The 26,798-nt window shown below is 43.7% G+C and overlaps 1 protein-coding gene across 1 annotated transcript in view; it reads right to left on the bottom strand.

Moving 5' to 3' along the window:
• Positions 1 to 10,473: 10,473 nt before the first annotated feature.
• Positions 10,474 to 26,798, bottom strand: part of ZCCHC17 (zinc finger CCHC-type containing 17) — a 50,928-nt gene continuing 34,603 nt past the window's right edge. Inside the window, exons 4-8 of the mRNA XM_088459983.1 lie at positions 20,188 to 20,288; positions 14,169 to 14,260; positions 13,955 to 14,055; positions 13,226 to 13,350; positions 10,474 to 10,876 (exon numbers count right to left, since the gene is read on the bottom strand). Of these exons, the coding sequence (XP_088316109.1) occupies positions 10,685 to 10,876; positions 13,226 to 13,350; positions 13,955 to 14,055; positions 14,169 to 14,260; positions 20,188 to 20,288 (611 nt within the window). The 3' untranslated portion in view covers positions 10,474 to 10,684. The remainder of the gene's footprint in view (positions 10,877 to 13,225; positions 13,351 to 13,954; positions 14,056 to 14,168; positions 14,261 to 20,187; positions 20,289 to 26,798) is intronic.

Raw genomic sequence — 26,798 nt, forward strand, 5'->3', positions numbered from 1 at the left:
TCACCAGCAACCAAGGCACAGCACAACACTCACAGTTAGGTTTTCAAGTGTCTCTGAGCAAACTCCCTGTCTGCTCTCTCAGGTGAGACAATCAGCCCTCAACACATTAAGCTTATCTTGGCCACTCTCAGGTGGAAGCCCTAATAAGCCTGTTACCAGGCTAAGAGAACCAAAACCTGGAGTGGCTGTGGGTGGAGCCCTCCCTCTCCTCTCACCCACAACCCCCAGGTCCCAAACCGGCTTTTCAAAAAGCCGAGACTCAAGCCTGCTACACTGCAGACTTTCTCCTGGGGCTTTAAACACGAGACAGGAATCTGGGATAAATGTCCCTGTCACAGACCACTTTACCAGTGATCCTATCACATTATATATATATATATATATATATATATATATATATATATACACATACACACACATAGATATATAAATTTACACACACATATATATATATATATATATACATACATACACACACACACACTAATGGTGATGGCAGCGTATTAGAAATTAAATAGAATTTATAGATTACAACTTTCAGCAGCTGGTACAGTAGCAGTTGCAGCAAAACACCACAGTGTCATAGACACCCAACTCACAGAAGTCAATGGCAAACTCAGCTCTTCCCTCACGGACTTCCAAGGTCTCACATTCATTCACTGTCTGCTACACCGCACAAACAAGGCACCCAGACTGCCCTTACTGTAATCCCACCCTCCCACTCCCCGCCCGGAACCTGGAAGTGGTGTGCCTGCTGATGAAAGAGAACCTCACGAGATGATGATGATGTCATCATCTCGCGAGGCTCTCTAATCGGCAGCATTAGCTCCGGAGCGGCACGGCTGCAGCCTGCAAATAGTGAGTGAGTGACACACAGTCACTGACACAGAGGGTGCGGTGACCAATAATCCCCACCTGCGAACTGCCGCCCGTTTAGTTTTTGAATAGATGAATAAAAATAAGGTTGGGGCAAAAAAAAAAGAAAAACGGTGATGTGCTCCTGGCGGCTGGCCCCGGCCCACTGACATGCCCGGGCCCGGGTAATCTGTACCCACTCCCTCCGCTCTCGGCACCCCTGCCTACCTGTACTCCTGCGGAATCGGTATGATTTACCGCCGGACCCATGCCCGGCGGTTCGAATCCTGACACCAGCATCCCGGTAGCAGTGGAAATCCCTATCGTCCTAAGGTAAGTATTTGCAAACCCTATTCTACCCCCTAACCCTCCCTTAGGGGTGCCTAACCCTAATCACCCTTCTATGTGCCTAAATCCAACCCCCCGTTCCCCACTGCCTAACCCTAAGTTTCCCCCCGGTGGTGCCCAACGCTAACCCCCCCGTTCCGCTAGCCTAAACCCAACCTCCCGGCGGGGTGCCTAACCCTAAGTCCCCCTCAGGAACCCTAAACCTAACCCTCCCCCCCCCACCTGGCTATAAGCTCCCAGCGACCCTTCAATCGGGATGCCGGGCATTGGTCTCCCGGCGTATATGTCTAATGACATATCGACCAGTCTTTAGATCCTTGCCGGGATATGACATTCGGGAAGACGGCGGTCAGGATTAGGTCCGCCGTCTTCCCCACATGCAGCAGGGGCAGACTCTGAAGCCTCCTCTTGTACAGCACGGGGAGCGATTCTGCTCTTCTCCTGTCTCCGCAGCCAGGAGCAGCTCTCACAGCAGCAGCGCTGCAACCGTTGCCACACTGCTGCTGGCGGAGCTTCATTAAAAATGTAAAAAAAAAAAAAGATTACCCTGGGAAGTTTATTGGTTTATTATGAGATGACTGCAATTACTCAGACTCAATGTAAATTGTGCACAACTGTGATGCCAATATGTACTGTATACTGTAGGTGTCCTAAGTTGCAGTAACTGCCCCAAATATAATAAGAAGAGTTATATATTATTTATTTAGTTGGAATATGAGAGTCATATGTTTTTCATTCCTACTGCTTCCACTGTCAGGGAAAAAGTTAATTAATGGAACATAACTGCAGATAATAATACGCACATAAGAGTCCTTTCGGATCTAACCACAAGAAGAACGCCTATGAGTCCACCTTTACTTTTTTAAGTTAATTTCAGCAATATAAAAAAAAAACTAAGCAGACAAAAATGCCTTTTAATTTCATCCTATAAAAATAAACTTTCTATTTATAGTAACCTTAATAAAAGGAAAATCTGATGTTCTGCACAATGCTGACACTCACCAGTGCAGAATGCAATCACCACACTAGGGGCCTGATTCAGTAACGGATAGCAACTGCGATTATGCATGCAGTCTGACTGTGAAGATATACTAATGACTGCAAACGCTATGCTGTCGCAGCACAACATAAGGACACCCCCTTTACCTCACCCACATTAGTAATACTTAGCAAGACTACGAAAGCATCGGTAACATGGAGTACAATCGCAGCCTCACGCACACTTGCACAAGCTCTGACCTTACTCAGGAATTGCTAACCTCATCGCACGCAGTGAAAGGCCAAGCTGCGTATGGCATCGCAGTGGATCATTTATGCACGCCCAGGTTGCAACAGCGTTCAAATGCACGGACACGCCTGCGTTTTGCTGACCACTCCCCCGTCACCATCCCCAAATGGTGCTTCCTGTCAATCACTCTGCAATGGGTCTGCGTTGTCACTTCGATCGCAATCCCGATCACAGTGAGGTGTCTGCGATGCACACGCAGTACGTAACACTCGCCCAATTGCATGTGTAATCGCAGCTGCAATTGGTAGTGAATCAGGACCTAGGAGCAAAGTTACTGGGATGACTAAATGAAACCTATTATAACTGCAATTAGTTCAGACAAAAGATAAAAATAAATATTAAAAATGTAAATGAAATTGTACAAGTATTTACCGGTGTTAGTGCCACAGTGTCTAACCAGGCATCCAAGTGGTGCAGATGTGAGATGTGACAAGGAATACTAGGAGGAACTGACTACTTTCTCATAGGGTCCCCAGCCTGGGCCACACAGGTAGTTGCAGCTCTGTCCAGCCACACTCCTCAGTCAGAGAAATAGCAGCAGCACATAGGGAGCTGCACACAGCGAAGTGTGTTCTGCAGATACTAATTTTCTCATGACAGCTGCTGAGACTAGGGAATCTCTGTCTGCCCTCATCAGCAGCAGCAGCATGTCTCTCTCTCCTCCCTGAGTCTCTGCTTCCTCCGCGGTAGGGATGGGAATCATTTGATGTATCATCGGAAACATCGGTCAGATGGTTTCGATGTTCGATGTTTAACCCTGCAATGTTTAGCAGCCAATGTTTCATTACCATCGCTAGATTTCTCCCCCGATGTTTTTCCCTACTTTTCCAATGTTTTTTTTTTTTTAGTGACAATGTGTGGTGCAAGACTGCTTTGGGCTGCCAGCCGACTCTCTCGTTTTTTTTAGTCAATTGCAAAGTAAGATAAGAGTGTTCAAAACACACTGACTGGGTTACTACTGGTGGGTGTTGTGGCTGACAGAGTGAAAGACACTCTGATTAACCAATTAGCAGCAGCACATAGGACAGTCCCACCCCTGGCTCACTGGCACTGGTGCTGCTCTCAGTGAATACTGATTGTGTGCTGGGGTGTCTGGCTGCTGCAGCTATTGGCAATATGGTAAGCAGCAGTGAGATGATTAAAGTTTCATTAGTTAATGCATCACATTTTATTTCTTTAAAAATATTGATTCACCACAAAACATGTTTTACTCCTACTTTTTGCACCATTTGTGTGTGTATGTGTGCACCATTTATAGTAAACCAATTATTTAAAATGTTTATTAGCCTATTTTATGTTAAGTACAGACTTTGCATAAAAAAACAGAAACATCGGTAAACATCAGTTCCAGAGAACCAATGTTTATATCTAAATAATGTTTTGGATTCAATGTAAAAAACATCAGTACTTCCAATGTTTTGTTTCGATGTCCCATCCCTACTCCGCGGTGCACAGCTAGGCTGACTCACGTGACTTCCTGACCAGGCTCTAACCCTCCCCACTGACTCATCCTCCTCACTGAAATGACTGACAGACTCCTGAACCAATAGGCAGGAGTCTGCGGCCACTTTTAAAATGAAAAAAAAAAAAAAACAGCTCCGGCTGGGGGGCCCCTTGAGAGAGGGGGGCCCAGGGGTACTCGCCCCCTATGCCCCCCCTTAATCCGGCCCTGCCATAGGGGGAGCTACCACGGGGACGCTACTTGGTCCGCAAGTTTTGCTAGCATTTGTGAAAAGGCAGCCCAGAGTGGGTCCTGAGGGACAGACAACGGGGCTGATGGGCCTGGGGCTGTGTTACAATTAATACAGAGACCATCCTAAATGAGGTCCTCTGTGGCTAAGCCTGCAGAGCAGGACTAACAAGACACCAGAGTTTGAGGAGCAGCATCAGGCTGCTTGTTATTCTTTCCTCTGCCAGCCACAGCCACAAGAATAACAAAATACACAGTATGATACAGTGCAGTGAAAACCCTGGATAATATGGCACAGTGTAGTGTGCAACAGTGTTCAAAAGTATGTGATAACACTCACAAGTATCTGGGAAATGTGAGGTACAATGAACCCCCTATACCTTAGTATGTCAGGGTATAATAGAATAAAGGGAAAGTTATAAGCTGTACAGTATAGAAAGATTAGCGCTAGAACAAGTCACATACAACAAAGAAAAACATAACATGTTTACAATGGCTACTAAAATCAACTACACAGACCACAGTGCCTGGTAGGATATAGCGCTGTATGACCTGGCCCGTGGGAGAGGTATACAGGGAGACTGGACCCAGCGTTCCCGAAGACCTGCTTGCAGAAAATGGCTGCCGCACACCTCTGGGGGAACGTAGGGTGAGGGAGGAGCAGCCCAGGGAATACATAGACCACAGTGGAATGGTGCCCTGGAGTGGGGGTGGGGCTGCAGGGAGAGCACCTTATCCCATTGCTGATATTAACCATCGGGTCCCCTGACCTCCTTACATATGCCCTGCGCTAGTATGTTATATGCCCCGGTGGTCTAGTGGAGTCTTGGGCGCACCATTGTCCACATCAGCGCCTCCGGTCTGTCTCCTGAGACCGGAGGAAAGACTGCACAACAATGCATGTCTCTGCCTTACCTGTCCCCTGAATTCCAGGCTGCAGTCTGGGGACCGAGGAGCCTGCTAGCTAGTCCCCCTCTGAGCCCCGCCGGGAGTACCTACCACAGGCTTGAGTCACAGCACCTCGGAGGACTGATGGGGCGGCAGCACAGACCTCCGGAGGACAGTCTGGTGCTGCTCGTCGGTTATAGTAAAAATATTTAAATAAAATGAAATCATAAAATAAAAGCTTGGGCTGCTTAATGCAGCCCGTTCTAAAAGGGATCCAGCTCCTGCCGGACACCAATGAAACTGAAGTGCCCTCATGGGAAGGACTGGAGCATTCTGTGATTGAAAAGCTTTGCTGTTGGCATCCGGTCCTCCAGGTCTCCCTTACACCGCAATGTCTCCGTGTGGAGCCCTATGGTCCCTGAAGAAAAAGGTATTTCCCCATAAGAGAATTATTCATGTCATCTGCATCCTTATTCAATACATAATGATTGCCCTCATTATAAGCGTATAGTGATTCCTCTACTTCTGATTGGCCAGATAGATGCAACGGTTTTATGGTGTTTTTTTCCAAGGGGTTTTGACCAAAATCACCATAAAACAGACAAACTGCATATGCATCTAAGGTGGGGTGAATTAAATTAACAGCAGGATATACCTTGTAGCCAATTGATCACACCTCCGAGGGAAAGGCTTTTCAATTAACTAGTCTTTTCCCTCTGCTGAAAACCAGAGGTTAACGTGCACTAACCCATTGGTTCTGTGTAAAGTGCGGAATCAATGGGTTTTCCCTGCGTGTTAAACCCCAGAGGGTGCCTTTTATCACTGATTTTTCCCCGCAGCTCCTGAACCTGCAAGGAAAAGTACACTTCTGGTCTTAAGATGCTTGGATTACTCCATCCCCCGCTAACTGAATTGGCTGGCATGGGCAAAAGTTGCAAGTCACATGCGTCCCACGATAACTCTGTACAGGACCTATTGAGCCGCAGACTGGGATGTATTGGGTGTTCCTAGGTGGTGACTAAATAGACAGACAAAGATATTCTAATGGGTGCATTAGGGACTGATTCAGAGATGTCATTCATGCTGCACTGAAGCACTGCTAGCTACATTACAAAACACAGATCTGCGCAGATTGCAAACATCAGAGATGTATGTGAATATCGAATTTATGTACATCTCTGAATTATGCCCTCAAACACTTAAAATGTATATTACCATACTCTTGGAGCATCTGCAATTTGCATATGGCTGCTGCATGTTCCATTGGTGCTTCCGATGGTTGTGACTGCAGCCGCACAAAGTGGGCATCCCAGGCCTTGCACAGTCAGACACATGCTTGTACACCAGGGGAAGGGCATTTACTAACATTAGCATATAGTCACAGACGCGACTACTGCAAAAGACACTAAAGCAATGTGCCACTCAGAATTAGCCTGTGTGTGTGGTTTCTCTGCAGTTTAGAGCTTAGTAAATCTGTGTGATGCAATCCTGCCGGTAAACCGCCGAGATTCCAAACCCGCCACTTAGTAAGTTTCCCCCAAGATCTCATTCTCATCTTTGGAATGATTAATAAATTGCTGTTCACAGCATGTACACATCTTGGACAACCATATTACTGATACACATTTTGGGCTTTTCATTCAAACGAGTAATAACAAAAAATAAACACATTAAATTGCATAATTTTCAAATGCAGATTTTATTATGAAAACCTACAACAATAATGCAGATTACTGTTGTTTTGGAAAGGTAGATTAATGCCGAAGCAAGAACCAGAGAGTCAATCTTGGTGGTGGATTAACAAAACAAAAAGCTACAGATTTGCTTTTTGTTTTGCTGGATCAGTAATTATCCCACCCATTTCCACAGACAGAAATCCTGAAAATAGTGATACAATGATCAGACGCAACATTTAAACAAAGTCACACCTTCCTAATATTGTGTAGGTCCCCCTCGTGTTGCCAAAACAGCACTGACCCATCGAGGCATGGACTCCATAAGACTTTTAAAAGTGACCTGTGGTGTCTGGCACAGAAACATTAGCAGCAGATCCTTTAAGTCCTGTTAGTTGCCAGGTAGAGCGTCCATGGCTTGACTTGTTTTTCCAGCACATTCCACACATGGATAAGACCAGATGGGCTAGGCTTGACTCTCCACACGCATCAGTTAGCCTTGGGCACCCAAGATCCTCTTGTTGGTTCACAGGATGTCCTTCCTTGGACCAATTTTGGTAGGTACTAACCACTGCATACCAGGAACACCACACAAGACCTGACATTTTGGAGATGCTCTGACCCAGTCGTATAGCCATCACAATTTGACCCTTGTCAAAGGCAATGAGATCCTTACCCTTGCTCATTTTTCCTGCTTTCGACTTCAATAACTGATTGTTCACTTGCTGCCTAATATTACCCACCCCTTGACAGGTGCCATTGTAATGAAATAATCAATGTTATTCACTCCACCTGTCAGTGGTTTTAATGTTGTGGCTGATCAGTGTATGTTGATGGTACTTGAGAATTGGAGTGTAAACCCTTGTACTAGGTCTCTCTGGTAATAGCCTGTCTCGTTTTACTGTGGTGTTTGTTCTCAATTATATCATACTAGCACACTCATCAGTGCTTTATAAGTAAACATTAATACCTAATATTATTTGTGTTCCAGACAATTAGGGGTATTCAATATGGGAGTGATAACATCGTTTTTGCGTTAATATCGCACTTTTGACATCATTATTACAGGTTTGACTTTTACACCGTATTCAATTTCAAAGACTTATCGCAGGTTCGAAAAAAGTCTTTGATAAAAAACTTTTCACCATTGAATAGGTGTCGAAAAAAAGTGCAGAATTGGGGTTTAGGGGTGCAGGCTTAAAAAAAAAAATAGCCTGCACCCCTGGGAATGACATTAAAAAAAGAACTGTGTCAAAAAAAAGTTTAAAAAAAAAATAGGGACACCCCAAAAAATGTATTTAAAAATTGGGGTGAAAAAAAAAAATGGGAAAAAATTGTTTAAAAATAGGGAAATAGGTTCAGGGCTATTCTGCAAGTATGCAGCAGATGTTTTCTAGAATAGATTTATAGCGGCAGGTGCACAATTGCAGAATTTTTAAACACTTATGGAGCGTACACACGGTCAGATTTGTTAGACTTGTCAGATGAACGACTGAACGATTAAACGATTTGAAAGATTTTACCAAAGATTTGAACGATTGAACGATTTTTTGACTGCATTAAAATGAATGGAATCGTCCAAGTCTGACTGCAAACCCATCAGATGTCAGATATCGTTATCTGACAAACGGGAACGCGCATCGTTGATCGTCCGTCGTTCAGGCATGTCAGATATGAACGATTTTCCTTCAGATATGAACGACTGAGCGATTTTTAAATCGTTATCGTTCATATCTGAAGGAAAAATCTGATCGTGTATATGCACCATAACTTTAGGGACTTAAAAATATGCTAGTACCCATTTTCATGTAGCCCAATTTTCATGGGACCACTTAAAAAAACGAAAAAAATTATCTAAGTGCTCTTCTGCATCACTTCTTCAATGTCGGGAAAAAACACCTGCTGCGGCTATTTAAATCCCCGACTTTCAATTAAAGGCTAAAACGGGGGTACCCATAGTGATCCCCCATGTTTTTACAACTTTAGGGGGGTCCTACAATTATTTTAAGGAAAAATTCGTAATTTTACGCAAATCCAACTTCGGAGTCTCCAGTTTTCGTTAATTTCATATTGAATACGGGGATAAGCGGGTGCGCGCCCGATACTTTAACGCAGGTAAAAACTCCGATATGAAACGTAAAAATCGACAGCGAAGTTTACGTTTCATATTGAATACCCCTCATTGTGTCCCTGGGCACTTAACAATTCTAAATACTTTATAGTACATAAGTTTACAAATGATTCCTGCAGAAACTAGTCAGTCAGTCTTCACACAATAGAAATAAATTGTTTTTGTTAAAGTATATATATATATATATATATATATATATATATATTTATTTTTATTTTAAGGAAAAGCTGTAATTGTTTTGCTTCAACAAAGAAAAAATTTTGTTTAAAAAAAAAAGAAAAAATGCTATATCTGAAAAAAAAAAAAAAAAAAAAACTAATACAACACAATAACAATATTTAAAAAATAAAATGCTATTTTAAAATGATGTGTATGCGTTTTATATTTATAACCAACACACACACACACGTCTGTGAAGAGCAGCTGTCACATGACATTTTCACGTAAACCCAGCATGACTTAAAGCTTAAAGAGGAAGGTGGTGAAGGAACGCACTTACAATACATTTACAGTATCTCTGGTAAAACGTAGAAAACCAACATACATAGTTTTCACATCTGATTACACAAGTAATTGCAGCACAGCTCTTGTGGGTTTTAGCTTTTAACTATTATAACTGATGGGTTTATTTTTTTTTAATTATTAGCAGCTGGAGGATCTGTTTGCTCTTTACTGACCCAGTGCTCTCATGCAGTAACATTTTCTGTTCTGTTTTTTTTCGTTTTAGTAGCCAAATGCATGTATTGCTCGTTCCAGGATATTTTCATTCAATATTCTTTTCCTAGGTTGGGTATGGAAGTTCGACAGTTAAAATATTGACACTCACAACGATGACACTGAGGTTAAACCCAGAATTCCCATTCCGGCATGTTTACGTATTTACAGCATTTTAACAGTGCTGGATTTACCACATCAATCATGATGCTTTACTATCATGTTTAAAGTTGTAAAGGTAAAATGCTTACAAATCGCTTTATTAACATGTCAGCATGCCGGGCTGGTCTCAGTGTTGACATTGTAATTGTCTAACTGCCCACTACATACCTTTTTTCCTACAAGTTTATCACCATAAGTGTTTTCCTAAATCTTATTCCAGTAATAGGACTAGCCTTACTGCATCGACTATGTGTGCCGACTATTTGCCAGTCAACCTTTTGTACCAGACGACTTTTTGACCCTGTCGACCTATTATATCTCTATTTAGACACTGTCGATCTTTCATCCAGATACCATTTAAAAGATGGTGGCACTACAGCTTCCTTACCGTGTACAGCACTGCAGAAAATGTATAATAAGCAGTGTAGTTTGTTACGGACATGCATCAGAGAGGAATATATTTGGCTGGGAGGGCACAACCTGGTAGCATGGTTTTCACTGTTGAATTCCATATTTTTAAAGAGAAGAAAAATGACAAGCTATAGTCATGCTCATGTACACAGTTGGGGGAAAACAAGCACTGCGCAGATTAACTTGTGCTCAGAAACAAGCATTTCTGCAAAGAAAATGAACATGGTAATTCCAAAAGCACATGTTCCCCTTAATACAAAATAATGATACTAGGGTGTGCTAGGCGAGAAGTACAAAGAACCACATCTAGATCTGAAGTTTTTAAAAAACAGTTTTTAATTTGGGAACGCATCCTAAAATCCCCACTGGGCCTGCACTATGAGAACCTAACTGCTTACATTCCATATATCCATCTGTAGCCACCTTGCAGAAGAAGGGTCTTCCTGCTGCTGTCGAGAGGACATAAGAACCAGTCCCAGGCTCAGCAGGCCTAAACCTGTGTAAACAGACAGTGGCCCCTTCCCTCATTCCCTTTGTTTGTGTTTCTTGTGTTTTTTCTTCCTTTTCTTTGAGCTCTTTTTACTCTTCTCCACATGGCGTCTTTTCTTTCTGGAGGGCTCAGATTCTGAACTACTAGAGCTGGAGCTTGAGGAGTTGTCTGTATCAGATGAATCCTCCTTGTCTTGCCGGTGTATTTTTCTCTTCTTTTCTTTTTCCTAATGTGAAAACATGAAATGAGACAACAGGATGATGTTGTTCAGAGAACTAAAACTCAGAATTGGAAAAAACAGTTAGTTAAATTGTTTGTGATGCACAGAAATCATGTTAACAAAAATGTGGCTCAGTTTTTATGATATGTATAAAAGAAAACATGTGCGCTTATGTTTAGCCATGTAACAAGCAGAGACTGACACTTTCTGCGACACCAGTTCTTTACATTAAGAATACAAATAAAACAACAAAACTTTTAACACCTCTTGCAGTGTCGTGACATTACTGTAGGTCAGTGGTTCCCAAACTTTTTTGACTCAGTGCGCCCTAGGAAATCAGCATCGTTTTCACGGCACCCCTACGTTTAAGTTTGTTATTGAGAAATTCAGAAAAAAATCAGTAAAATAGTAAAGTGAAGTAAATTGTTCTACCTGTCATCCTTAGGCTCAGTTATGTGGTGGTTTGCACTTCTGTTTGTGCACATATTTACATTACATTGACTATAAATAATTTGATTTGGTGCTGGACAACCAACCTAGCTTTAAAAACTCGTATGAGTGCCCTCTTCCTTATAATAATGCTAACTGCTCAATGTAATTATGCATCTACTTTATCCCCTTGTACGTCGCTACAGAGGCCTTGAGGTGCCTTATAAATAAAAAATATAATAATAAATAATTAATAATATTCTTTAATAATGATACGAATATTCTTTGTGCGAAAATAAATCATAGCTTAAACCAGGGGTAGGTAACTCTTCGCACTAGTGACCCAAGGTGGAACTAGAAGCTGCTTAGAGTGGCACCCGCAGGGTCAGCCCCTCTCCTAGAAGGCGTGCTGCTCCCTTCCTACTGCTCCTGCTTTCATCACAGCGGAGACTTTTTTTTAATTTTTTTGGCACTAGACCATCTCCAAACTGAATAACCCTAACAGGGCCTATATACCCAGTGAAGCCTGGGCCTCAGGATAGCAAACTCTGCCAAAATTAGTACTGCCCACGGTGGCATAAAAGTACAAAGTTCTGAAGCATATACTCATCTTCAGACTACAAATCCTCCTCCTCTCCTGCGCAAACTTCAAAAAAGGAAGGACAGGGAAGCCACTCACATTATATTTTTAGAATCCATCTATTAGTTTTGTAAATGTCTGCATGTGTCATAATGGTGGCGGCACTACCCCTGATGTAAACTAAGGCACAATTTTAAGATACATATTGTCTGAAGGAACATTTTGGAAAGTCTGTGCCTGGCAACTGTAAACCTGTGCTGGCATATAACTGCCTGGACAAATGGGGGAATGACATAACGGAGATTATGTTTATTGTGATGGCAAGAGGTTTTTGAAAAGTTTCACACAGCAGCATTTACAAAAGTGCAGTGCTCATAAGAGAAGAACTGTTACAGTTATAAGAGAGTGAAGAGGGTACGTCCTTTGTCGATCAGACATCCTGCATTCTCCCAGCACTGTACTTACCCACAAAGAACATGCCCAGATACTTTCCATTTATTAGCTCATATCACTATACAGTCTTGAGTGCACTACAACTGTCTAAACATTATGGATTATGCTTATCCATGACATATCACACACTCACTATATCACATTAATAACTATAAAAAGTTTGACACAGATTATTACAGTACTCAATAGTGCCACACAGTCGGGAAAACAGGGACACACAAGGCAGAAAAAATAAATGCAGGCATGGATAGGCTAGGGAGTAACATGTTCATAAGAGATTACATTCAAGCACAGCTAAAACAAGATGAGCATATGTGGCTCATAGTGGGCACTGGGACAGCGGTGAATATGTGCACCAGTGTGAGCTGTACAGGTGGGAGTGATGTAAGCTCTTATAAAAAGATGGGGTTTCAGAGAAAGGCATTAATGATTTGAAGGCACTGATCGGACATGGTATCATAATATGTCAATAGCAGCACCTTTACAACAAGAGGGGTCCCTGGATGTACTGCAGTGAATGGCAGACCTCTAGCACTGGAATCTGAAGACTCATCTGACTGAATACAGTTATACAGAACATGTGGCTGCTCAGCCTCGCATGTCATAATCTGGATTTATTAGCTTTAAGTAATGTGAATGGTTTCTGTCTGAAGTTGCAGCAGTGTGTATGCTTATGAACCACAGAGCTCCAGTGACCAGCAAATGTCAGGAGCCTGAAGAAGCACGGCATGCCAGCAGGTCACAGTGTGACAGTGCTAGGTTTCTGTATTATGCACTGATCACACACAGGACAGTAAAGGTTTTACTTTTAGATTAAGAACTGCAATTATTAATCTGATAAATGCTCCCCAACTCCTTTGTTGCTGCTCTGGATTACCAATTCCATTCCGTACCTTCTTTTTTTTCTTAGCAGGCCTGTCACTCTTCCTATGGTCATCTTCATTACCTTCATCATCCTCTGGTAACAAACTGTATTTCGTTCCTCCAGGCTGCATAAAACAATCATTGGCAAAGTGACCTGGAATAAGCAGTACAATAGAGTATTTAAACAATGATTTTGCTTACACAAGACAGAACACGCATTATTACAGAGCACCTACATTATTTGTTATTAATGTTAATATCGGAAATTTTTTCCAGGCTGTGATTTTATATTTGTAGGAAAGTATGTTATACATGTAGATGTAGCTATTAGAGAGGAAGCATCTGCCTACATATTGCCCTAAATTTACAGTAAATTCAGGTAAGTATGGGTCTGCCATAATGGTATATACTATATCTATGGGTGATGCAATCCCAGCTGGAAAGACATCACATATAATGGATGATACACTGCTCCAATAGCAAAGTTGTGCATCTCTCCTGCTGTAACTTCCAACAGACACAATTCACCCACTAACTGCCTTCCTCAGGATGAATATGATAGGAATGCTCAGTATCTTATTTTAGATAGAGTACTAAAATATTGTGGCCATAACACTCTAATTACAAAAGGTCAGTAGTCCTTACTTTTATGGTTCCAATCCATTGAAAAAATTCACGTCAATATTTCTCACCATGAAATTGTGGTGCAATCTACAAAAGTGCGACACATGTAGGAGACTGGTACACGGAGAACCAACCTTTACAGCCGCACTTCTTACACACGGTATTCAGCACAGCTTCCAGTATAATCTTCTGCTTGCTGTAGTCCCGGAATTGCCGTCTCTTCCTGTCATCCTGCCTAACAGAGGAAGAACAAGTCAATGTACTGTACACCTGTAATGTCAGTAGATTACATCTGTAAATGGAATGGCCAGATTGAAGAAAGATAGTATAGACTTGGAGATTACTTACTCCAGCACCACATTGTTTGAGTCCAGATCTTTCCCAGTTCCTTGATTTACAACTTTCATGGATAAGGAGATTTTTTCCTTTCCATCTTTTATCTGGAATGTTAATAAAATCTGTCAGACCTTTAGAACTACATAACTTAGTTTTTTTCTGTCATCAGTTATAGTGCCGCCACCTACTGTTTACACGTATTAGCTACTTATCACAGATGCTCACTGAGTTGTCTATAGCTGGAATGGATAATCTTTGTTCTGTTGGTCAGTGTATGATATGTATCATAGAGTTATTTGTTGTTGTCCATGCATTGTTTAATACTATCTAATGTGCACTCTGTTCACCCCTATGTACTGCGTTATGGACCTTCTGTGGTGACTTACAAAGAAAAGATTTGCACAAAGCTGTAAAACTGCAAATTACAGTCATATATAAATTAGGCTCATTATGGAGATGGAATATTACATTCTACTTTATGCTAAAAGAACAGAGGTCATTTTCCCTAGACAGCTGCACATCTGAATGGTCTTGCTCCCACTTCCTTAATAAGCTCACCCCAACCTGCTGTTAGCACAAAACCACATCCTGTTCTCCTCAAATATGCAGCACTGCCATAGCAGCTGTGTTTTTCTGATCATGTGCCTCTCAATCTAATACTACATAACTTGTGCATGCATCCTGAGCAAAGTGATGTGTTCTGTGTTTTCATACAGTAGAATACCTGTTCTGTATGTATTTGGCATTCGTATAATGTGTGACTGGCAGAAGATCGCTTCCCATTGACAATATTAAAAGAAATGTAACAATGTGCATGCGCAAGCCCGGCCAGCGACGGGCGCTCCGTCGCTACGGGTCTCGCACCAAAGTGGAGCAGCTGTCGATTGTGATTGACAGCTTGCCCCATCCTGGAGGCGGGCAGGGGGGGGTGGCTGGCCAAGCGGAGGCATTCCCGAAGGAACACCTGCCGTTTGGGGGCGGCCCCACTGACATCACGAGTGATGTCAGTGGGTGAGCTTCCGGCTCTATTAGAGCCGAAAGCCCTCTGGGGCTTGTGGGTGCGAGACCCTACCACAAGGTTCTCGTCGCAAGCCCCGATGGTCGCGACCATCACTTGGCTGCTCACCCACAGCTATGCGAGCGGCCAGGAGGCCGAAACAAAAAAAATACAAAAAACTCCCTGATTCAGAGAGAGCGCTCTTAAAGAGCGTCCGGCTCTGAATCAGGGCCTCTATGTGAAAGACTATGAATAGAGACTCCCAAGACAGAGGGCCTGATTCAGAGCCGGACGCTATTTGCGCTCGCTCATTCAGAAAAAGGGGCTGGCTATTTAAATTGAGCGCTCGCTCTTTGCGGTCTGTTGACGCCTCTATGTCTGAACGAGCGAACGAAACATGCGCTCGCTATTTTGTAAAGACGCCCCCTGGCCGCTCGCATCCTACGTCATCTCCGCTATTTATTTGATTAATCGAGTACATCGAAAGGCATCTGAACTGCTCGCAGTGCTTGTGATAGGTTTTTCCTACCGCAATCATGCGAACAGTTCAAGAGACAACCAAGTGACATGGTCGATGACGCTTTGTTAATTATGCACACCCTTAAAACGCCCGTTCTGACCGTTTGGCACGCCTGCCTTCGGATCACCACTCCCCGTTTTCAAGCACCTTCCCCTGTTACCACCCACAAACGCCTGTCACTCAAATTAGCAGGCACTCGCTGTTTGGCGAGCGCTCGATTTCCGATCGCACTGACTGGTTGGCGCATGCGCATTACGACCCATATGCATGAGCAGTTGTGCGAACATCACTCGGAGCAAACGAGCGGCGCATACGAGCGGCTCTGAATCAGGCCCAGAGCCCTCAAGCTTCAAACCTCACCTAGCTGTGGACACAACCAAAAGGAAGGCATTCCATCAGATAAGCTACCTAAACTCTGCTGCATCCAAAATGTTTGAGGTGCTAGAAGACTGTCAGGATCAGGTTGCAATTCTAATGAACTGAAGGAGAGAATGTATAGAGGTTACACATGCAGCACTTCCACAAGTAAGGTCTGCAGATTTTTCTGAATGAAAAGACTGATGGCTGAGACCTGAATCTATAGAAGCAGAGTTAAATTATCTCCTTCAAGACATGCCTGCAAGAACAGTAGTAATCAGACCACTTATTTGCTTCATACCAAAATAGAAGAAGACCTTCCAAACCTTGAGAAAATTCTAGTCAGTAGCTAGCTTATCTTTGAGCATGGTGAAAAGACCAAGGCTAAACGGATAGCTGAAACACACTCTTTGAAGCGCATCAATACCTTGCAGTTGCAAAGGTCATCAACATTCAACAGATACATATAAAAAACAAGAGTGAGGTGTAATCTCAAAGCAGGGCTCAACAAATCCCGGTCGCCATGGCGACTAAGATTTTACAACTAAAGACCAGATTTCCAGAGACCCCGGCCAGGCAGTGATGACAGCGAGGAAACAAAACGCCTCTCCATCCGTTCTACACTGCATGACATTAGCATCAGTGGTAGCCGTGCAAATGAGGACCCACGCCCGTTTTGTGAGTGGAGGTGCTATAGTCTCTTTTGGTTGGCGCTGGCAGTCTGTTTCACAATTGGCGCGGGTCCTGCAGCTCAGACAAGAGTATTGGCCTGGCTCTCTGGCTTAAGTGCAATACCATGTATTCGGGGCACTGTGGTGTGGCATACCATGTATCGGGGGCATACTATGAATTGGGTACCGTAGACAGGCATGTATCGGGCCTGATGACATGTTAGGAAGCCTAAGAAGCATTGAAGGTGCACAAATAGTGTTCTACAGAAGTTTTCATATATATTTTTGGTTGCGGATGATAATCTGACTCCTAAACTTTTAAGCTGGTACCTAGATTTTTTTTAAAAAATTGTCGAACCTCGTCTTAAAGTGCTATATAAAAGCAATATACAGTCAGGTGCATAAATATTGGGACATTGACAGAATTTTCATATTTTAGCCTCTATTCACCACCACAATGGCTTTGAAATGAAACGAACAAGATGTGCTTTAACTGCAGACTTTCAGATTTAATTTGAGGGTAATTACATCCAAATCAGGTGAACGGTGTAGGAATTACAACGGTTTCTAGATGTGCCTCCCACTTTTTAAGGGGCCAAAAGTAATGGGACTATCAACTCAAAAGCCATTTCATGGACAGGTGTGGGCTATTCCCTCGTTGTTTCATTATCAATTAAGCAGGTAAAAGGTCTGGAGTTGATTCTAGGTGTGACATTTGGAATCAGTTGCTGTCGACTCTCAATAGGAGATCCAAAGAGCTGTCACTATCAATGAAGCAAGCCATCATTAGGCTGAAAAATCAAAACAAACGAATCAGAAAGATAGCAAAAACATTAGGTGTGGCCAAATCAACTGTTTGGAACATTCTTAAAAAGAAAGAACGCACCGGAGAGCTCAGCAACACCAAAAGACCTGGAAGACCACGGAAAACAACTGTGGTAGATGACAGAAGAATTATTTCCCTGGTGAAGAAAAACCCCTTCACAACAGTTGGCCAAATCAAGAACACTCTCCAGGAGGTAGGTGTATATGTGTCAAAGTCAACAATCAAGAGAAGACTTCACAAGAGTGAATATAGAGGGGCCACCACAAGATGTAAACCATTGGTGAGCCACAAAAACAGGAAGACCAGATTAGAGTTTGCCAAACAACATCTAAAAAAGCCATTACAGTTCTGGAAAAATATCCTATGGACAGATGAGACAAAGATCAACTTGTACCAGAGTGATGGGAAGAGAAGAGTATGGAGAAGGAAATGAACTGCTCATGATCCAAAACATACCACCTCATCAGTGAAGCATGGTGGTGGTAGTGTCATGGCGTGGGCATGTATGGCTGCCAATGGAACTGGTTCCCTTGTATTTATTGATGATGTGACTGCTGACAAAAGCAGCAGAATGAATTCTGAAGTGTTTCGGGCAATATTATATGCTCATATTCAGTCAAATGCTTCAGAACTCATTGAACGGCGCTTCACAGTGCAGATGGACAATGACCCGAAGCATACTGCAAAAGCAACCAAAGAGTTTTTTAAGGCTAAAAAGTGGAATGTTATGCATTTCACTTGATGAAGACAAAACTGAAGGGAAAATGCCCCAAGAACAAGCAGGAACTTAAGACATTTGCAGTAGAGGGATGAAACCCAGCGTCTGGTGATGTCTATGCGTTCCAGGCTGTAATTGCCTGCAAAGGATTTGCAACAAAGTATTAAAAAGTGAAAGTTAGATTTAGGATTGTTTAGTTTGCCCCATTACTTTTGGCCCCTTACAAAGTGGGAGGCACATATAGAAACCGTTGTAATTCCTACACCGTTCACCTGATTTGGATGTAATTACCCTCAAATTAAATCTGAAAGTCTGCAGTTAAAGCACATCTTGTTTGTTTCATTTCAAAGCCATTGTGGTGGTGAATAGAGGCCAAAATATGAAAATTCTGTCAATGTCCCAACATTTATGTACCTGACTGTATATATGTTTTTATACAAACGGTTGGAGGATAGTAAAATCAGTACACACTTAATAGGAAGCAGAAGTTACACTAGACCAGGCCAGGACAACTTGTGACTCTCCAGCTGTTATGAAACTAAAACTGGCAGGGAATTCTGGTATATGTAATATTTCCTAATAGCAAAACTGTGGCAGATTTGTAGTTTCACAACAGCTGGAGAGGAACAGGTTGGCCAAGCCTGCACTAGACCCACGGCTATGCCAAGAATGTCTGCATAACATGACCTTCTCTAAGCTAGTGCTGCTAGAAACCTGTTACAGAGGAAAGCATGCACAGCTAAAGGCAATGCCAAAGGACTGAAAGAGCATCTACCAGAGATGCTATTGAATCATCTTGTAAGAAAAGCATCCAACAAAGATGATGTTCAACCATAATAACCCATGTTTCCATTTGGCTGACCCCCAGATGTCCACAAGCTGCAGACAGATGAGAAGGGAACATTCCCCTAGGCCAAGGGTCTTCAACTCGTGGCCCGCGGAGCGGTTCCCCGCCAATGGTTACTGTAGTGCAGACCCCAGTGAGTGCGGTCCGCACTACACAGAAACAAACACCGCCACCAGTGTGTTTGTTTTGGCAGCCAATGAGAGTCAAACAGACTCTCACTGGCTGCTGCGCCCACTGCAGGAGCCGGGCTGGAGCTCACCCATGAGCTCCGCCTTCCGGCTCCCGCAGTGGCCGATGGAAAAGACGTCATGACGTCTTTCCCATAGTGCGGAGCGGGCCAGTAGGACGCCGGACGGAGGAGCAGACAGCAGCAGATGCAGAGATTCAGGTAAGTGTTTTTTTTTGTTTGCCTTTGTCCAATATATGTAAGGGCCACTGCATAGGGGGGGACCACTACTGGGGACGCAATACAAGGGGCATCATTACTTGGGAGACTGCTTAGGGGGGACCACTACTAGGGGCACTGCATAGGAGGGACCACTACATAAAGGGGCACTGCATAGGGGGGGGGTTCACTACTGGGGGTACTGTATAAGGGGTACTACTGGGGGCACTGCAGAGGGGGGCAGTTATGGGACACAAATGTTTGAGGATGGGGGCATCTATCTGACATAATTGAGTAGGAGGGACAGTTATGGGGCATAATTATAATTGTGGGATGAGGGGAGCCATTCTGGGACCTAATTAAAATTGTAGGAGGGGACAGTTATGGGACATAATTGTGTGAGGAAGCAGCAGGGTCTAAATACCACAGTATAGATTAGTGGTCCTCGGGCTTCGATGAATTTTTTAATGTGGGCCACAGGGTCTTATAGGTTGAGACCCCTGCCCTAGGCAAAGTATCTGACTGCAGCTCTAAACCATTACTAATTTAAGCATTATGTATTCTACACCAAGATATATTTTATATACCCTAACAGGGACATATATCATTTCTGTGGAAAATGATTATAAATTATTCACTTCTGTGCACATTTTAAAGCACTTTCCAATCTATCCTTTATTTAAAAATATATGACCTGATCTGGTTTGTACCTCACGACTGATGACCTTCACCCACACTCTCTCGCCAACATCAACCACTTCTGAAGGGCGGTCAACATGGGAGGATGACATGTGTGTCCTATGAACAAGGCCTGGCAAAGAGAAAAACAAACCAAAATGAGAGGTTGATGTATAGTTGAACATAGTCCATTTTGCAGATGGTACCTGTGATTTTTTGCACTGCACATGCGTTTGAGCTGAGCAGCTTTGTACAACTACCTCTGTTTCAGAGTAGTACCTATCTCAGCCACATCTTTACTTGCGGCTGTATTGGTTTAAATGGGTAGCAACTGGCATTTGCATTGTAAGCTAAGTGTGCAGAGAGTGACGTGGCGAATTGTGGGCTATTCAGAGTTGAGAGTACACAAAGATCTCAGCTATAGCACTAGTAAAAATGTGCACTGATAGTGAAGATGGTGCTTTCACAAGCAGATGGATTGGGACGTGTGGCTGCATAAATGCTGATTATTCCGAATTTGGTTAGGCCAGAGAGATAATCAGAACCACCCTTTGTGGGGCACACTTAGAGAAAATTTATAATATATATATAAAAACTTAAAATTACTTGCGTTAAATAGGGTCAAAACACAGATACATTGATTTCAATTATTGTCTAATTATCATATGAACTACTCATCAGATAATTGATCTCAAGATATACACAATGTATTGTGATGGCTACTCACAAGATATATACACTGGTGGCCAAAATTGCGGACACATTTTGAAATTTGAATGTTTTTTAACTTGGAATGCTTTTAAAAATTGTTTCACTTTACGCAGTGCAATGATTCATATATCAAATGAAAGGAAATTTAATGCTGAATTCAACACAATAAACAGAGGCCAAATCTTTGCAATACAAGAGAAGTTATACAGTGAAATAAACACTTAGGGTGAAATTCCCTGTTCACTTATGATGTTACGGTCCTACCTACCAGTTTTAAAAACCTTGTACATCTGAGGCGTCCTTTCAATAAAAGACAATTAGTTGAGGCTATAATTGTCTCATGGCACCATATAATAAAGAAGGAAGAGCTCCAAACATTGGTTGGCTCAATGCCACGTCGCTGTGCTGCTGTCTTGAAAAATAAAGGATACCCAACGAAATACTGATAGGACAGTAAGATCATAAGTACACAGGGATTTTCACCAGCTTTGTTTTCAGTGCACAACTTCCCTTGTAATGCAAATATTTGACCTGTGTTTATTGTGTTGAATTCAGCATTAAATTTCCTTTAATTGATATATGAATCATTGCACTGCATGAAATGTAACAGTTTTTATAAGCATTCGAAGTTGAAAAACATTCAAATTGCAAATAGTGTCCGCAATTTTGGCCACCAATGTGTGTGTGTGTGTGTATGTTTGTGTATACATATACACACATATATACACAGTACCTTGCAAAAGTATTCATACCCCTTTGCCTCTCAACCTACAATTAAAATTGCTTGTTTGAAGGTGTGTATCATTTCATTCACAGAACATGCCTACAGCTGTGAAGTTGTGTTTTATTATATTGTGAATCAAACAACATTTAGGACAACATAATAGAAAACTTCAGCGTGCATAACTATTCATCCCCATAAAGTCAGTACTTTGTCGAGCCACCTTTTGCGGCAATTACAGCAGCAAGTCCCTTTGGATAAGTCTCTATGAGCTTGCCACATCTTGCCCCTGGGATTTTTGGCCATTCCTCAAGGCAAAACTGCTCCAGCTCCTTCATGTTTGATGGTTTCGGCTTGTGAACAGAAATCTTCAAGTCTGACCACAGATTCTCAATTGGATTGAGATCTGGGCTTTGACTAGGCCATTCCAACACATTTAAAGGTTTCCCCTTAAACCACTCGAGTGTTGCTTTAGCAGTATGCTTCGGGTCATTGTCCTGCTGGATGGTGAACCTCCGTCCTAGTCTCAAATCACAGGCAGACAAACAGGCTTTGCTCATGAATATCCCTGTATTCAGCACCATCCATCTTTCCCTCGACTCGAATCAGTTTCCAAGTCCCTGCTGCTGAAAAACATCCCCACAGCATAATGCTGCCACCACCATGTTTCACTGTGGGGATGGTGTTCTTGGGATGTGTTGGGTTTGCGCCAGACAGAGCATTTTCGTTGGTGGCCGAAAAGTTAAATTTTAGTCTCATCTGACCAGAGCACCTTCGTCCATACATATGGGGAGTTGCCCACATGCCTTTTGGCAAACTCAAATCGTGTCTTCTTATTTTTATCACTAAGTAATGGCTTTTTTCTGGCCACTATTCCATAAAGCCCAGCTCTATGGAGTGTACGGGTTATTGTGGTCACCTACACAGATACACCAGTCTCTGCTGTGGAACTCTGCAGCTCCTCCAAAGGGTCTCTGTGCTGCCACTGTGATTAATGCCCTCCTTGCCCGGTCTGTGAGTTTTGGTGAGCGGCCCTTTCTTGGAAGGCTTGTTGTAGTACCATGTTCTTTCCATTTGATGATGGATTTGATAGTGCTTCGGGGGATCATCAAAAATGTGGATATTTACCAACTTTGTCCCTGACTTGTTTGGAGAGCTCCTTGGTCTTCATGGTGTGATGCCTCTTGCTTAGGTGTTGCAGCCTCTGGGGCCTTTCAGAAAAGGTGTCTTTATACTGACAGATCATGTGACATTTAGATTTCACACAGGTGGACTTCATTTCACTAATAATGTGACTTCTGAAGGTAATTGGTTGCACCAGAACTTTTGAGGGGCCTCATTGCAAGAGGGATGATTACATATGCACATGCCAATTTTTATAATTTTATTTATAAAGATTCTTTTTATATATATTTATCTCAATTCACCTCACCAAATTAGACTATTTCATGCAGATCCATCACATAAAATTCAGATAAAAAAAAGAAAAAAGAAATTACAGGTTGTAATGTAACAAAAAGGTAAAAAGCCAAGGGGGTGAGTACTTTAGCAAGAAACTGTATAATTTTTATATATATATATATATATATATATATATATATAAAACACAGAAAAACTTTTGCTATTGGCACTAACAATAATACACTGCAAATTTATGTGTGTGCAGCAAATAAAACAAAGGGGATTTTTCTCATAATTTGATCTAAGCATGTAAGCTTTTATGATATGGGTATAAGAGAGTGCGGGCATATATCTTTATATGCCTGCACCACAGCTCCTTTGTTTCGAAGATACTGTACATTACAATACATATATAAAAAAATAATATACCCTTTTATTAATGCTGAATCGAAAAAAATTGAGATTTCCATAGAGAATTCCGGGGGGGGGTATGGAATTTAAGGGGCTACACCTCAAATGCTATTAGAGGTACAGAGCTGAAATTTGGCATGGGTGCTGCATGCCAAATTTCAGGGCAAAACATAAAAAAATTAGTATTTGGGAGCAATCTAAATTTCCAACTGACAGTTTTTTCTGACATTCTCAATTATGACCACTTTTCTGCTGTTCTCTATGGGGGATTTTTGGGAAGGCATAACTCAGGGTAGGGGGCGAATTTAGACTTGGGGTTTGTTTTATTATGTAGCTATTGTTCCAGAATATGGCCTTTGGGGGCTCAGGTAATTGAGAACATTACCGTTTTTAGACTATTACCTCACGAATCCACCATTATACAGATAGGAAGATTCAATTCCTTGCGCAGCCTCAGTAGGAGCCTCCAGCAGGTATACTCATTGTGGCTTCACCTGGGTGCACCAAAATGGCTGTCCCCTGCAGGCGGTAATGTCGATGAGCTCGGGGGAATTAAGCGGGTGTTAGCTGCGGACGGGACTCGGGGATGGTAGCGGGCGTTAACGGTGCGGGTGGCAGTGGTGCAGGTGTTAGGGGCAGGTGGAGGTAGCAGCACACAGATGCAGGCTCGAATCTGGAAGATTCGCAATACCTGCATCTGTGTTTAAATAAACAAATACAGAAACAAAGACAGGATCAGAGAGACTCGTCTGTGCTTCTGTGCTTAATGTAAAAAAAAAAAAAAAAAAGGGGGACAAACGACGTAGGGGTCCCCCTTATTCTGCGCAACCATCACTGGGCTCTGAGACGGTCTTGGTTCTGAAAATATAGGGGGAAAATAATGTGTAGGGTCCCCCTGTATTTACCAGAACCAGCGCCGAACCCTGGGTAGCTAGGGGAGCCCTTTCACTGGGCCCCCCAGCCGAAGCAAGCCCAGGCCGGGAATCCCTGGCCCCCAATAAAGGGGTCCCTCTCTTGAGGGCACAACAGGCCCAGGCTGATAGCACGGCCTATCCCTGGCACTCCTGGCAGGTGGGTGCTGGGTTCATTATTATGTTAAGTGTGGTGCAATTAAAGTTAAAATATTGGCTTTGCTGTGGAACTACAGTGCCCAGCAAGCCTCCCACACATGCTGGTACTTGGAGAACCACAAGTATCAGCATGTGGGGTATTACGGGCCTGCTGGTACCTGTAGTTCCACAGCAAATAGCAATATTAAAAAAGCACAGAACACATATCAGTGATCACGCAGAATGAAAAAAATTGTGAGTCCCAGGAACACCTCGCTTTAAAAAATTGGGGTCCTACTCCACTGTTTCTAGTTCCCATTAGACATTATGGGCGGTGAGGGCAGGTAGCAGCTGGGGTAGAGCTTGGGGGTAAAGGCAAGGAGAAGCTGGGGTTGAGGGGGCAAGGATGAATAGCAACTGCAGCAGTACTAGGGGCATGGAGAGGTTAGGGGCAGGCAGTGCTGGGGGTAGGGAGGGAGCAAGGGGAGAGGATAGCTGGGGTAGTACTGGGGGGGCAAGGAGTGGGTTTAGTTCAGGCAAGACTGGGTGTAGGGAGGGGCATTGGTAAATAACAGCTAAGGCAGTACTGGGGAGGCAAGGAGGATTTTAGGGGTAGGCAGTGCTAGGGCTAGGAAGTCGGTAAGGGTAAAATATAGAGAAGCTTAAAGTAGTAGAAGTAGCAGAGGCCCTCCCCCACCCATATTATTTGCGATTACTGCTGTTATATATTAGATGCTATTGCTACTCTGTTGTACATTTAATAAAAGGCACCAGGTGGTATGAACTCTAAAATTAATTTGGTGCCACCCGTCCTGGCTTTACACCCCCTCCCAGCACTCTTCACTGAGCATCAGCACTGCATCAACAGCAGCCGCAGGTAGTTATCCTCTGCCCCCCCCACCAGCCACAGCACCTGTCGTGTATGTTACTGGGGCCTACCTCCCTTCCTGGTGCAGAGTCCATTCTCCCGCCAGGACCTGTCCTGTCACCGAGTGCCAGGGACGTCCTCCCGCTGGGGGCCTGTCGAAGTGTCGGTGATGTCCTGCTGCCGGAGCCATCCGGTCACTGGGGACGTCCTCCTGTCGGGGCCTTTTGAGGTGCCGGGGACATCCTGCTGCCGGGGCTATCAGGGAGCCGGGGACATCCTGCCGCCATCCGCGTGCTGGGAACGTCCTGCTGCTAGAGCCATCCTGCCGCCAGGTTCTATCCTGCTGCCGGGGCCATCCTGCCGCTGGGGACGTCCTCCCGCTTGGGGGAAAGGGGCGCTGCTTCTGCTCCCAGGTGCTGCACTTCACTCCTGGGCTCTCACCTGTTCCAACGGTGAGAGCCGCATGCAGACGTCGGACGGGGTCCGGCTGGGGAGAGGTACTGCTTCTGCTCCCGGGCAGTGGGCGGGGGCTGGTGGTCTTGGGACTGAGTGTGGTGGGCCAGCCGGTGTCTGGAAGGAAGGAAGCTGCCTGCTGATTGGGTGAGATGCCGCGCATGATTGAATAGACGCCGGCAGCGGCGATTGGCTGCTGTAGCACTAGCAAAGCCACACAGCGCCAGCGCGTCCTACAGGACCCACTTAGTTTTTAAAATTGGGTCCCCAACTCTCTATAGCGAGTACAAACGCGCTATAGCGTGTATTTTGCGAACCTTGCACACACACCATAGAAAAGTAACATTTTATCAAAACATACACACACACACACACACACACACACACACACACACACTCACCTATGTATCCCTGTAGCCAATCTGTCCCCTTCTCCAGCAGATTATCCATAGCGTACCTGTAATAAAAAAATCCATACTCACCTCCTCCTATGCGTTGATTTGTCCTCTTCGTTCCAAAGTAGGCAATCCAGGATCTTGGCAAAAAAAACAAACACAAAAACGCGGACCCAAATGACAGCTCCGCTGCGGGATTTCAGTACAGAAATCCCGGGGCGGAGCGCTCATTGGCTGAGAGAGGCGAGCCTTCCGCCTCTCAACCAATGAGCGGTTCTCAACATTGACTTCAATGGTGAGAATCGAGCGTGCCCATTTCTAAAATGGCACCTCAGCGCCATTTTTGAAATTCAAAGATGACCAACGAGAGCCAATCACGGCTCGCAACGTCATCATCCCGCCCCCTCACCTGGCTTATATAAAGCCAGCTCCAGGCGCCTTCCAGCCAGTCTGTCGGCCGGGTAGCAGCAGACAAGAGCTGCTGAAGAAAGAAAACGCAGGAAAGTCTTCGATGAGCGGCGGCCTCGAAAAAGAACTTAAAGGCCGCCGCCCTCCAGGTGAAGATGCCGCAAAGTCCTGGGGGAAGTGGAAGCCATGAAAAAGAGCTGCCGTCCCCCAGGTGAAGTTGCAGAAA

Source organism: Taudactylus pleione, unplaced genomic scaffold, assembly GCF_031769625.1.
Source record: "Taudactylus pleione unplaced genomic scaffold, aTauple2 ptg000959l, whole genome shotgun sequence".
NCBI lineage: Eukaryota > Metazoa > Chordata > Amphibia > Anura > Myobatrachidae > Taudactylus > Taudactylus pleione.